Below are 15129 nucleotides of genomic sequence, written 5' to 3'. Positions count from 1 at the left end.
TGGTGGAGGTACCTCACCAGCCTGCTCTCTGACGCGGGCCAAAGCAAACTGACCCTCAGTGTCCTTCCCCAAGTGAGGCATCAGCTACTTCACGCGGGAAGAGGGGAGGCCGCTGCTGCTGGGCATCGGCAGGAACTGTCCATCCAGCTCCAGACCCACCCTGACGCCACGTCTAACCGAAATGAACCGTGTGAAATTGGATTTCTGAACCACAAGACAGGAAGACAGTCTTTTCCAAAGACAAGTTTAGAGGATGATCTTCACCTTGAGTCTCAAATCCTTTTCAGCCACTGAACAAACCCATCACGATTTGCTTGTATCACAGAGAAATCGCAGAATTTTCGAGCTGAGAGGGAATAACATCACAACTTTATATTGAGGAGAAGTCAGGAAAGAAACTGGAATGAGGCTACAGCTATGCAGTTTCTCTGTGAATGTTTTCCCACCACACCTTCACATAACGGCATATTCTCCCACACCTCGAAGGTTCCCTTTGCCACAGAGAATTCACTGCAGAGGCACATACTTTCTGCAAATAACGTTCTGGGTACTGAGGAGAGCAGTGCCCTGTGGCAGGTTAGGAATTCTTTCTGCTTCACCATTTAAGAGACTCTTGGCTGAGGAAGCACCCACACCTTGTGCCCCCGGGTAACTCGGAGCTCGACTTAGTGCTTTCATTCTGTGGTGCGTACATTTAAGCAGCTGGGAACTGGGCCCATGAGCCAGAATCACAGTTAAATTCAGAAGTGGAATTTCAAGGACTATTCATACATGGGCGCAGCAGCACCACTGGGGTTCCCATGACAACGCTACTTTGTTATGGGCCTGGCGCATCTGCTGCCCCTGCCACAGATCAGTACCGGGGAGAGCAGAGCATGGCATCTGTGAGTTAGACCGCTCTCTCGGCCTCTTTGTGCCTTAGTTTCCTCATTTGAAAAAAGAAAGCCTCTTAAGCCATAGTTTTCAGAGTTCAAACTGGGCTCACACCCAACAACCAATCACTCTCCGGTGTTTTTACACATAGGTTTTTACATGTGTTCATCTTCCATTTTACTTACAACTTGTGTAAAAACTGCATTCCATGCCAGGCCTGAAATGTTCCAAAGCTCACTTTTGCGATTAAGTTGCAACCAAGATTTCTACAAAAAAAGACACACGCGAAAGAAGAGAAAAATATTCTCTCAGATATTTATCCTTTAGCAGTGATTCTAATTTATATATGATAAAACAACTTCAATACTCCCTCTCTCCACTAAATCAGTCTCACTGTGGGAGATGTTTGCTTATGAGTCATGCTTCCATGTTCACACGTGGCATTAGATACGAACAGTACATGCTCCAAAACACCTGTACTAAGTGATCTGCATTTCTCTAGAACAGGGAAACACAACTCCGACTCTATGGCATGTGGGCTGGATAACTCTGTTACGGGGGCTGTCCTGTGCCTTGTAGGATGTTGAACAACAACTCCGGTCTCTGCCCACTGGGTGCCAGTAGCACATCTACAGTCCTGACAACCAAAAATCTCTCGCATCTTGCCAAGTTCACCTGGGCGCAGCATCACCCTGGTGAGAACACTGCTGTGGCATGCTTCCTTCCGGTCTCAGACAATTCTCACACGAGTCTGCGCTAGAGACAACAAGGATTTGCTGCAGAACCTAGTAGCTTTCTGCCAATAAAATTTTAATATACTTCAAAATAAATAAGGAGGTTTACAATTAAGTTTTATAAAATTTCTATACACAATGAAGTTATATTTATAACTTACAAATATTTCAAAAAAGGCAATGGTTCAAACGAATTCCTTTGTATAAATTTTATTTCATTGCAGGATACATCTCTGGAAAAAGTAAAGGAAAAATAGTGCCTCAATTAGCTATTAGATATCTAATTAGCAGGAATAACTGGTAGAGGTTAGAATGATAACACTGAATACGCAGCTTTAGTCTAAACTTTTAACCTTAGGAATGTGATTTGACCCTTCCAGAGCCTCTAACCCTGCCCTAGCCTCTCTTAAGGGTCTCACCTTCATGACCTTCATAAATAAAACATGTAACTGCAGACCTGATTAGATCTTGAATTGATTAGATGACTTCTGTGGTCTCATCAAATTTAGATTATGAGCTCAAAGTCTTTATCTATCTTCATATATAATTATAAATTTCTAATATTAAAAGAAATGGCCTCAAGTGTATACACCTTCCTGGTTTAGTTCTGTTTTTCTAGGCCAATTCAGTTCCAGAAGAAATAAAAGATGCCTTTTCACATACTTGAAAGAAAGTTACTCCTCTAATTAATATAGAACTTGAACTAATTCAGAATGACATTCTATTATAGAAATACATTTTTTGTTTTACATTGCTTTAACAATCCGTGAGTTTAATTGCTTTAGTTGTACAGCGGTGGGAAAGCCAAGAACAACATGATGCTGGATTTTTATTTAAAAATACCCTCTCTTGTCTATAGCTGACTGTCTTATTTCCATTGATTCCACTTCAGCCCCTACTGTTCACCAGGGTGGGTCTAACTGTCTTCTGACTGGTGTTTCCATCTCTAGTCTCCCCCTTTCTAATCCATCCTGCACACAGTCACCGGATTAACAGTCCAGACGTGGTTCTCAAATACCAGCCAACATCATTCAGGAACTTACGGAAGATGCAAATTCTCAGCCCTTCTCTGGACCCACTGGATTAGTACCTGTGGGGAGGCAGCCTGAGTTTCAACAAGCCCTCCACGTGATTCTGTCTTAGACTGAAGCTTGTCCTGGAGCACTGGTGTGCTAACACTGCAGCTTGGCATCCAAAGCCCTAGAAGAACTGGCTCTCCTCTCCTCCTCTCCCTACGGCACTCTACAGGCATTGATCCTGTGTTTTGCCTTTCCCCACGCTCCTTCTGCAAGCTTATTCTACCCCCAAATGTCTGTGCAATGATCTCCAAGGGCCCTTGAAAGTCCTGTTCAAACAGCATCGCTCTGGTAACATCTCTTTTCCCTCTGCTGTGCCAAAACCCAATTTACATCTCTCACTGCCCACATCCGTTTCTTCTTTCCCATACAGTTAAGTTTGCATCCTGTTTCCTCTGAGCATAAACTCCTTGAAAGTATGGACTGGGTCCTGCTCATCTGCATTGTCTATGTGAACAGGCGCAAACTCAAATATTTATAAAATAAACAAATAGCTGGGACGTAGAGGGAGAAAAATAACTGTTTCAAAAGAAATGTCATTTTATTACTTCATGGCTCCCTCTTGTGTGCCTCTGCAGCACGTTGTCTTCCATTTAGCCTTGTGCGCTATGGAAGAAGCTTATATGTTTATTTTCCCTGTGAGGTCATGAGTTACTAGAAGGGTAGAAGCCCTGTCTTACCCATCTTTGTGCCTACAGTACTAGGTACAGGGCTTGGCATATTCTTTTTTGGCTTGTTTATTGATTAGTTTTTGTTGTTGTTGTTGTTGTTAATCCTCAACCAAGGACATTTTATCCATTGATTTTTATTTTATTTATTTATTTCTTTTCTTTTTTTCTTTGTAGATGTTAGAAAGAGAGAGGAAGGGAGAGGGAGATAAAGAAATATCAATGAGAGAGAACATCCAGTGGCCACCTCCTCCATGCTCCCCACTGGGGATGGGGCCCACAACCTGGGCATGTGCCCTGGCCGGGAATCTAATTGGCAACATCCCGGTTGCATGGGTTGATGCTGAAGCACTGAGCCACACCAGCTGGGCTCCACTTATTTTTAGAATGAGTGGGAGGAAGGGAGGGAGAGAAACATCCACGTATGAGAGACACATCAAATGGTTGCTTCCTGCAGGGCTGTGATCAAACCTACAACCCAGGTATGTGCCCATGGCCAAAACAGCAACTGCAACCCTTTGGTCCTTGGGCCCGCGCTCTAACTGCTGATCCAAACCAACCAGGGCTTGATTGGCATTTTAATGAATGGGAATACTAATGCTACCGTGAAATAACTAGCTTACAAGGTATTTCACAGTAGGAGTAATGAATGACCCAATCTATGGAGCAGTTAGTTACCTCACTTGTTCCCTCCACACTGTTTGTAAGAACTGGAACCCAGACGGCAGATCCCCGAGAAGACCAGCACAGAACTGGTTGTCCCTCCGAGGCGTGAAAGGTTTGATAATCCAAAGGACTATTTTAGTGTCACATGAGGCTCTTTATACCCACCTCCCGTAAGCCTTCTACATTTGCAAAATTAAGCTATTTGATAAAAACCATCATTAATTAGCTTAATAAGGACTAATGACACACGCAGCTCTGGATGCGATGGACAAAGGACCATAATTGAGTTTTCATAGTAAAGGTCATCTCCCTATCTCTAAATAAATACAATCACTAGGCAAGCATTTCTTCCTTGACAGGGAGGCTGGAGGATTTTTATTTTGTAATTAGTGAAGTTAGGGGCATTGCTGATATGCTAACTTAGTGTAGACATTTCTAAGTATACATCATTTTAAACATTTATTTTCAGTATTGCTATATAACAATTCCAGCATTGATGTTCTCTTGGTAACTTAATATGTTCTTAATAATACTGTTAACATAATTCATCTTCTTAGTGAAACATTTAATATGTAAATGTTAATCTAATTTAGATTAAATTACAAAAAAATTATAGGTTAATGGCATTCAAATTAATTGAGTGTTCTATATTTTCTTTTCCTACAGGAGCCAATTTGAGTTCACCAGAATTCCTCTTATTTTACTAAATCAACATTTTAAAACCTTTTCTGTAAAGGACAGAAGCAAATATTTTAAGCTTCATAGATCACAGATAGTTTGTCTCCAATATCCTTTATTTCTTTTCTTTTTTCTTTTTCAGTCCCCTCCTTTTATTTTTTTATTGATCTTGGGGTGGGGGGGTGGAGAGAGGGTGAGAGACAAACACTGATGTAAGAGAGAAACATCAGTTGGTTGCCTCCTGCACACCCCGATTGTTGATTGAATCTGCAACTGGGGTACATACCCTGACCATGAATTGAACCAGAAACGTTTTGGTGTACGGGATGACACTTTAACCAACTGAGCAACAGTGGCCAGGGCTCTTTTACAGCCTTTGGAAAGTATAAAAATCATTCTTATGTGCTGTAAGAAAAACAAACAAACATACATAGGTCCGATTTGATCCACGGGCCCTAGATTAAATATAAATATAAGCAGCTGGTACATGAGTACTTATATAACAAGTCATTTATGTGTATATAACTACTCAGACCTCATTACCACCTTTCCTCTCTAACTGAAGAGTTTTTCTACCTGCATCTTGTCTACATGATTACAAAACTGAAAATGCATAGGAGATAGTAAATGCTAGAGAGGGCTGGAGCCCTACGCACTTACAGAACTGTAGAATTGCACTGCTGGGAGAAATTATAGAGATGATCTCATTTGAACCCCTTATTTATTTTATAGATAATATAACTTAAAAAACTCATAAGTAAATATAATTAACTTACAAATACTGGAGAGATAATAGGCCTGCAAATGATTCCTTATGTATTTCTTGCAATTTATTTCCACTGAGATTTCTGAAAAATGAAGAGGTTATTTTTGGATCAAAATGCAAAATAATACAACTATTTACTGTACAGAAATATTTGGGGGAAACCTGGATAGTGATGCCATTGAAATACCTTAGTTTTGATTTAAGGATAGTGATCTCTGCTCTTTATTTAAACCTTTCTTCTCACGTCGTCTTTGTGTCCATCTATCTCCATCACACACACACACACACACACACACACACACACCTGTCCACTCTTGCCACCAAATCATGTAGTTAATGTCTACTCTCTAGAGCACAACATCTCTGTCAGAACCCTGCTCCTGGTGGTACCAACATTGGCAGAACTGTCATTTCCTCCTCTCTTTCCCCAAAACCTGTTATGGAAGCCCCATACAGACCTGGATCAGCGCTGCAGGTGAAGTCACTAGATTACTTCCCCCATTAAACAATTCTTCTGAGAACTAAAATGTGCATAGAATGTATACAAGATAAACAGATACCCATATAACACCACGCATGTCAAGAAAGAATACTGTCAGTGTCCTAGAAGTCCACAGGCTGCCCCCTCCAATCACAGCCCTTTCTCTGACTCCAGTTCAAGGGTGTTAGCAACAATCTGGGTACCTGATGCTACTTTTTTTTTTTTAATTTTTTCCCCTTTATAAATTTTAGAGAGAGGGGAAGTGAGAGAGAGAGAGATAGAAACATCGATGCGAGAGAACGTCAACTGGCTGCCTCCTGCATGCCCTCCACTGGGGATCGGGCCCACAACCTGGGCATGTGCCCTGTCCAGGAATCAAACAGGTGACCTCTTGGTGTATGGGTCAATGCTCAACCACCGAGCCACACCAGCCAGACTTGATGCTACTTTTTCTACTGTAAATTCATAAGATCTAAATACAGGTCAAGTCTCTCTGACAAAGAATTTTGCAACTATCCTGGCTGGTGTGGCTCAGTGGATTGAGCATTGTCCCATCGGCTGAGAGGTCCTGGTTCAATTCCCGGTCAGGGCACATGCTCAGGTTTTGTGCTCAATCCCCAGTAAGGGGCATGTAGTAGGCAGTCTATTGGTGTTTCACTCTAACATCCATGTTTCTAACTCTCTCTTCCTTCCTCTGTCTCTAAAATATCAGTTAAAAATATTTAAGAATTTAGCAACCAAACTGGGATTTCAAAGACTTAGCATGGAAAATAGAATGTAAATTCTTCAACAATTTTTCTATTGATTTCATGTACAAATGACAATACATTGTATATTTGAAGACTTAAAGTGAAAAAAATGTAGAATAATGAATAATCTACATAATATGTGTTGAAATTATATTTTGCATGAGTAAAATAAAATATATTAATATTTATTTCCCTGTTTCTTTTTACTTTTATTTTTAAGTGGCTTCCAGAAAATTTAAGATTACCATGTGGCTTGCATTATATATCTAATGAATAGTATTCCATTGTATGACCATACCACACATTATTTATTCACTCTACCACTGCTGGATAATAAGATTTTTCTAGATTTTAGTTGTTACAATGTTGTTTTGAACATTCTGGTACCTGTGTCTTGATACACATTTGCCTGAGTTTCCCTAGGATATAATAGGGAGACAATATTGTTTTTCTAAGATTGAAGGCAGATTGAAACACATCAAGTCTCTACACCTCTAACCTCCACCCAAATCCCTAAAAATAATGGAAAAGATATCATTTAAAAATCACAAACTTCGCTCAAAGCACGGGGGCAGCTCCCAAGAGCTGCGCTACCGGAAGCCCCTGGAGCGCCCTGCAGGGGAGTAGTCGGGACGCTGCAGCAGGAGCAGCTGGCAGCACTTCGCCCACCTCTGCCCTCCTCGGACCAGGCACCAGAGGGTGTGTCCCTCCAGGGGCAGCAACCAGTACTGGAAAGCGGCGGGGTCCTAGAACCCTGGAGAAAGGGTATGTACCCCCCCACACACCCCAATGAGCCCCCAGAAGACACCTCCCTCCACCTCATCCCGATTCCCAGGGGAATCCACTGGAATAAGAAGCCCCAGCAGTTCATTTCACCTCTGCCCTGGAGCCAGAACAACAACTTGAGAAAGCCAACTCCACTGAGGACAGAAACAAAAACCAACACATGAGCTTATGGCCAATGAATCAGAGTTAACAGAGAAAGCACAAGGGGACTTCAAAATAGCACAACGAACATCCTCAGACACGTAAGCAGACAATACATCCATAGAAAGAATTAACTCAAGATTATACAAATGAAGTGTTATCATTCATGAAAAAACAACAACCTCAGTGTATGAGCAGAAATGACAGTTGAATAAATTAGAAACCCGAGAGACCCAGCCAGTGAGTTCTCGGTAATGAAGGAGGGAGGAACAGGAATGAGCCACAGACAAGCCTGACACCAGGGCTGCCCGAGGAACGTGAAGGCCTTTGCTTCACCTGGTCTCGCGGTAACCCCTGGGAACGCGCTCGGGTAGGCGTGGGGGGTGGGGCAGTTTGCACTCCTGTCTTATACCTGATGAGCAGAAAGGCACATACCAGAGCTCCCAGAGTAGCTGAGGGCGGGTAGAGAGCCAGTACAGGAGACACTGTAAAACGTCACAGGTAAGTGTCTCTTGCTGGGAGAATCCCCACCCTTGCAGTGACATTAAGCTGTACACCCTGAGGAGCATGGGGATTAGAGACTGTGCTGTGTCGCCAGTGAGACTACTTCCACCCAGTTCAGCATCTGAAACATTCTGGGGTCCCTCACAGTGTCTGTTGGACACATACTTATATTAACTCCATCTCTTGGCATCATTCCACCTCAAAGCTTAATTCTTTACTCATAGCTGTGGCAAAGCATTACTGCCCAGAAACTCTGCAACTCAGGACAGTTCAGTTATAAGGTTGTTCATATGACACAGAACATACATTTTTAAAAGACCATTAAAATAAAAACATCAAAACTTTAACTACCACAAACAACTCTTGGAGTCCTAAGAATGTATCAAATGACTTGACCTTAACTTCAAATTCACCACATTAGAAGGAACAGCAGTGATAGTCACAATACATATGAAGGAGGAATGGTCACAGGTGATGCTATGATTGATTTGTTTTCTCATCTTCCTTAGGCAATGGTTTCATATTTCCATGGAAATGATCCAAAAAGAAAAAAACTTATCAGTATTTCCAACGATGTCTATAGTGATCCTTTAGGTAAGAATAAAAAGTTGGAATAAACTCTACCTCCCCATATAACGTAACAAAACTATGTGTATAGTATGGATGATACACAAAAAGGTCATAGGAAATAATGTTATATAAAAAAATCAAGACAATAATCAAAGTTGTATATACTAATTATAACTTACAACTATAAACCTCACAAGGATTCAACAAGGACAGAAGAAATGAGGGCTAATCCTCAGCTCTTTGTAACAGCTTCTCTAATTGGCTGGCGCTCATGTCAGACTCTTTGGTGAAGGAGTATGAAGTTCATGGTAAGAGGGGGAATAACCAAAGTGTGTGTATGTAGTTTACATTAATGTGGTTGCTTTTGTGAAGTTGTTTGTTGACAGAATAGTAAAACTTTTTTTTAAATCTTTACTGTTGAATGTATTACAGATGTTCCTCATTTTTCCCCTATTGACCCCCTCCTCGTCACCCCCATCCCCCTCCTGCCTTTTCCCACACTGTTGTCTGTGTCCATTGGCCATGTATATATGCATATAAGCTCTTTGGTTCATCTCCTCCCACCCTCCAAACCCTCCTTCCCTTTGAGGTTTGTCAGTCTAGCAACCAATTTGTTCTTCTTAATCCCTTCACCTTTTTCACCCATTCCTCCAACCCCCCTTCCATCTGGCAACCAATAAAATGTTCTCTGTATCTATGAGAATGTTTCTGTTCTGCCTGTTCATTTTGTTTGTAGATTCCATTGTCGGTAGATATGTATTCATTGCCATTTTGTTTGTTCATATATTTTATCTTTTTCTTCAAAGAGACCCTTCAACATTTCATATAATAACGGTTTGGTGGTGATGAACACCTTTAACTTTTTATTGTCTGGGAAAGTCTTTATATGGCCAACAATTCTAAATGACAGCTTTGCAGGATAGAGTAATCTTGGTTGTAGGTTCTTGCTTTTCATCACTCTGAATATTTCTTGCCACTCCCTTCTGGCCTGCAGTTTCTTTTGAGAAATCAGCTGACAGCCTTATGGAAACTCCCTTGTAGGCAACAAACTGTTTTTCTCTTGCTGCTTTTAAGATTCTCTCTTTGTCTTGAACCTTTTGCATTTTTTTTTTATCCTCATCCGAGGATATTTTACCATTTTTTGCACAGATAGAGTGGGAGGGAGAGAGAGGGAAACATCGACGTGAAGGGACACATGGAGTGGCTGCCACCCACACGCCCAACCAGGGCCGGGGACAAACTGCAACCGAGGTACGTGCCCTTAGCGGGAACCAAACCCGGGTCTCTCCGGACCACAGGCCGACGCTCTAACCGCTGAGCCAAACTGGCCAGGGAGAACCTTTTGCATTTTGATGATGATGTGTCTTGGTGTGGGCCTCTTGGGGTTGTTTTTGTTTGGGACTCTCTGTGCTTCCTGGACTTGTATGTCTGTTTCCTTCACTAAGTTAGGGAAGTTTTCTGCCATTATTGTTTCAAATAAGTTTTCGATTTCTTGTTCTCTCTCTTCTCCTTCTGGCACCCCCAAGATGCGAATGTTGGCACGCTTGAAGTTGTCCCAGAGGCTCCTTACACTATCCTCATTTTTTTTGGATTCTTTTTTCTTTTTGCTGTTCTGATTGGGTGTCTTTTGCTCCCTTATATTCCAAATCGATGGTTTGCTTCTTGGCTTTACCTACTCTACTATTGAATCTGTGTAAATTATTCTTTATTTCAGTTAGTGTCTCTTTCATTTCTGACTGGTCCTTTTTTATGCTCTTGAGGCTAGCAGTTCGCTGAGGTTCTCACTAAGTTCATTGAGCATCTTTATAAACAGTTTGAACTCAGCATCTGTTAGGTTGCTTATCTCCATTTTGCTTAGTTCTTTTCCTGGAGATTTTTTCTGTTCTTTCATTTGGGACCTGTTTCTTTGTCTCATTTTGGCTGCCTCCCTGTGTTTGTTTCTGTGTATTACTTAACAGCTCGGGTGGGCCTGAAAGTGGGGCGGGGCAGGGCCTCAGGGAGTCACCAGGGCGGGGCTACCCGTATGAGCCAGGTTGCTGGAGTCCCAGATATGGCGGCTGTCTGCAGCCCCAGGGAAGGGCTCACCAGAGGAACAAAGGCCTCTGACAGCACGTCTGTCCCGGAGAAAGCCCCCTCTCCAGCCCCCGCTCCAGTGCCAGACAGCTCAGTTCTTCCCTGTATGTCTCTGGCGCCCCTCGAGCTGCCTCCCCTCCGAGCTTAGAGGGAGAGAGTCCGATAAGTCCGTGTGCGGGCCCTTTAAGGATCTGCCTGGGGCTCCAGCCGCCTCAGCCTCCCTGAGCCTCAGTTCCTGCTGGTTTTTCCAGCCAGAAGTTTTGGGACTTCTCTTCCTGGCACTGGAACCCTGAGCGGGGCGCCTGGTGTGGGACGGGGACCCCTCAGTCCTCAGGAAGGACCTTCCCAGCCGAGGTGTCCTCCTGATTTTTATCCGCCACACGTGGGTGTGGGACCAGCCCGTCGTGCCGCCGCCCCACCTACCAGTCTGGATGTGGCTGCTGCTTTAATTCCGTAGTTGTAGGACTTCCATTCAGCTCGATTTCAGGCGGTTTTGAATGACGGTTGTTCTGTAGTTTAGTTGTAACTTTGACGTGGTTGTGGGAGGACGCGATACCGCTTTTACCTACCCGCCATCTTGACCGGAAGTCGGATAGTAAAACGTTTTAAGTAACAATAATAAATTAAACCAGGAGGAAAATTTAGTCTGAGAATGAGTCAGTCACCAAAAAATTACCCCCAAAAGAGGACCTTCAAGTAAGCAACTGACTGCTGTCAAATACACTGATCTGTAGAACTTCAAATATTCATTTTGACCAAAGTAAAAAAAAAAATTAAAACAATAGGGAATCAGCATTGAAGCCAGGTCTAAAATTTTTGCACACTGTGAAAATATCAAAACCAGGCAAGAACTAACATTTAAGAAATATCCACGTTTGACTCCTGGGCGGCTTCGTTTCCTGAAGGTCAGCTTCTGGATTTCACAATGTTCGTTCTTGAGTCTATGTTAGTCCTACCTGTGTAAATTCTAGAAAGTTGAGAGAGCTCAGGGTTGTTTTGGAAGACTTACTATACAAAAAAATGCAACCACCAGGCCCTTCTAGAATTGATTCACTTTCCTTCTCCAGCTTCCTTTCTCTCCTAAGACCTTATCAATACTTGAAATTATATCGATCTATTTATTCTATATATATATACAATTTTACATTAAATACGTGTAAACCCCTTGAGAAATGGGGTACTTTGTCTATTTTGTTCTTGGGCCCATAACCCTGGCACGTAAGCAGTTCCTGGCATGTAGCGGATGCTCCATAAATACTTGTTCAATGAATTCAGATGGCAGGCATCATTTTCAGCATACCACTTTTCCCGAACACAAATCATCCATGGAGTATCACTCATGAGGGTAAGTTCGGCTTTACAGGAAAGGAAATGTCTTTCTTCTCCCCCACATTTGTGACTCTTAATCTTTTGAGACAGGAGCCCTGTGAGAATTTCATAAAAGCGATGGCCCTTCCCCTAGAACTGCGCTCTCCTGAATCCGTGCAGAGTGTGCATGTAGTTTCCACCTGTGGGTCATCCCTTTAGGGCAGAGGTCGGTGAGTAGGAGGGAATGGACTGAATTCAGGGGGCCAAGCCTAGACGGGAAATAAAACTACATCTCTCGTTTCACAAACCTCTAACTAAAATTAGCATTGCCTTGCATTGTGAATGTGGATTAGCATAGTAGATTAGCAGTACAGTAGTTAACTGTATCTCCAACAGAAATATCAGATATTTTCATATCACATATTCATTGCAGATATCTCAAAATATCATTTATTCATTCTCATCACTACCTTGAAGTTATAACAGCTATTCGACCTACCACTATAGCTCATTATTTAATTTGTTAAGAGAAGCATATTTATTACTATATCAACAATATATATTTTTTTATCCTCACCCGAGGACATTTTTTCCATTTTTTGTTCAGACAGAGTGGGAGGGAGAAAGAGGAAGAGAGAGAGAGAAACATCGACTTGAAAGGGACACATTGAGTGGCTGCACGACCAACCAGGGCTGGGGACAAACTGCAACCGAGGTACACGCCCTTAGCGGGAACCAAACATGGGTCTCTCTGGACCGCAGGCCAACGCTCTAACCGCTAAGCCAAACCGGCCAGGGCTCAACAATATTTTTAAAAAATATTTTGAAAACTGTATTTCAATAATAGGTTTTCTTTATTTTCCTTTATATTTCAACTTATAAATCATTTAAAAACCTAGTCCTCATGAACATAGGTTTCTACACATTACCAAAGAGACACATGGAAAAAGAAAACAAAAAACAGAAGTTAAGAAATCCTGCCTAAGTTAGGAGCCTCTCCCTTACAAGGTATTAATCTCAAGCTGACTTTGAAATTCAAACCTTACCAGGTTCATGTTATTGAGTATAAACTCCCAAACACAAGTATTTTCTAAGTTGATGTTTAAATTTCATTTTATTTTAAAAGTATGTAATACTGATTCTCATGTCTCAAAATTCCAAAGGTATGTATACAGCACACAATCCAAAGTTTTTCTCCTATCATCTTTCAGACTACCCCACTCCCTCTACTCCTTAAAGGAACTAATGTTATTTTTCTCTTGTGCCAGGTGACTTTCATTTTTTGTCACCAGATAATAACATAAAAATATAAACTATATACACTCTCCCAAAAAACTGTAAGTTTAAAAAGACAACAACTGCCAGGTTCTAGCATTTTTTTCCTTACCAATAAGGCATCAGACTAAGGGAGGAATATTTTAGGGTGGTCATAAACCCTATTTTTAGATTAGTATGACTATTATGTGTTTCATTATTAATTCAGAAGTCATTTATGATATTCATTCAAGTGGAACTGATAATATGACATATAAACTGTCTTGAAAAATGCGGGTAATTACTTGGAATGTAAATATTTTTTCCCAAATCACTTATGTGCCTAAACTGACTTTTTGACAAATTAATAAATAAAGATAAACAAATATAAAAATAAATAAAGATAAACAAAGATAAAAAAAAGAAAAATGAGCAAAAAAAAGGACAGGGCAAATTCAGAAAAGAAATACAAATGTTCAATAGATATACAAAGATATTTAAATTCCCAAGTGATCAGAACAATTCAAATTCAGACGGGACCCCTTTTATTCGCCCTCCGGGTCAGCCCCCAGATGGCGCCTGCCCAGTGGTGGAGGGCAGAGGGAAATGAAAGCTGCCAGGGCCCATCGACGGGAGTGTACCTTGGCACAGCTTCTCTGAGGGCAATTAAATGTTACATCCATACAGTCTTCACCCCAACAGTTCCATTTCTCAATATCTACTGTGCAGAAATACCCACTCATGTTCCCAAAGATGCATGTACAAGAATGTTCGTTGCGGCAACACGTAACAAGAAAGCTGGACATAATCTAAACACCCATCAATAGGGGTTTATTAAACTACAGAATATTATGAGGAGTTTAAATGAATTGGGTAACCCTCTATGTACCAAGAAGGAAACAAATCTAAGATATATCATGAGGTGAAAAAAGCAAGTTGTGGGATGTTACCATTTATGTAAAATTTTTAAAAAGATATGAAAATCACAAACAGACCTACTTTGCTATCTGTAATTATGTATGTAGGCAAATGCGTGGAAAACGGTCTGGAAGGATGGATAGGAAACTTAGAGTAGTGGTTACCTCAAGGGTGGGGGGAAGGGTGGGGGCTGAGGGCACAGGCAGGGTTTTCACTATACCTGTTATGTCACTTTTATATATTGAGAAAACGATCATGTATTACTTACTATAATGGAAAATAAGTTTAAATTGACTCTTATTTTAAAGAGAGCCTAGCAAATTTAATTTTTAAATAAACAGAACTGCAATCAATAGAGGTTAATTTGGGATATGGAGGAGGAAATTCCTTTTCTCAGAACTATGACCTCCAAATTCTGGACCAAGAAGAATCTTACAACGCAGTTAGGGTTTTTTAATATACTCACAGTTTCTCAACCAAATGGTATGACTTCCATGTATCTTTATCGATGTAAGCAATAGAGTTCCCTTGTAACTTTCTGTGAAGAAACACAGTTAATATCCTTGAATAGGTGGGAAGAGAATGAACAGAATAAGTCAAACAATCATGGCAACCTTGTGGGGACACTGAAATGCAGAAAACACCCGCTTTCTAACTTCCACACTGCAGCTTCCCAGTTTGCACAACGAACAAAGACACAGCGGGGCCCGGGCACCGCAGCGAGGCATCGCCTCAGAAGCTGCACCCTCTTGGATGGGTAATGCCAGTGCGGAACCTTGAGTGTTTGCTCCAAAGTCACTTGTGTCTAAGTGACTCCTGCTGTGAATTAATGAGAGAAGAATAATTCAACAGAAAAATGCAAAAATGTATCAGTCTCAGCAAGT

At 41.5% G+C, this 15129-nt stretch overlaps 1 protein-coding gene across 1 annotated transcript in view; it reads right to left on the bottom strand.

The window, feature by feature from the left end:
• Nucleotides 1–14777, bottom strand: part of LOC118634054 — a 123540-nt gene extending 108763 nt beyond the window's left edge. Inside the window, exons 1-4 of the mRNA XM_036268368.1 lie at nt 14712–14777; nt 5472–5543; nt 1769–1840; nt 1059–1139 (exon numbers count right to left, since the gene is read on the bottom strand). Coding sequence (XP_036124261.1) covers nt 1059–1078 — 20 coding nt within the window. The 5' untranslated portion in view covers nt 1079–1139; nt 1769–1840; nt 5472–5543; nt 14712–14777. The remainder of the gene's footprint in view (nt 1–1058; nt 1140–1768; nt 1841–5471; nt 5544–14711) is intronic.
• Between the last annotated feature and the right edge of the window lie 352 nt (nt 14778–15129).

The sequence above is a fragment of the Molossus molossus genome, unplaced genomic scaffold, assembly GCF_014108415.1.
Source record: "Molossus molossus isolate mMolMol1 unplaced genomic scaffold, mMolMol1.p scaffold_m16_p_19, whole genome shotgun sequence".
Taxonomy (NCBI): Eukaryota; Metazoa; Chordata; class Mammalia; order Chiroptera; family Molossidae; genus Molossus; species Molossus molossus.
The sequence above is the reverse complement of the archived record's forward strand: the minus strand, read 5'-3'. Positions and strand labels throughout refer to the sequence as shown.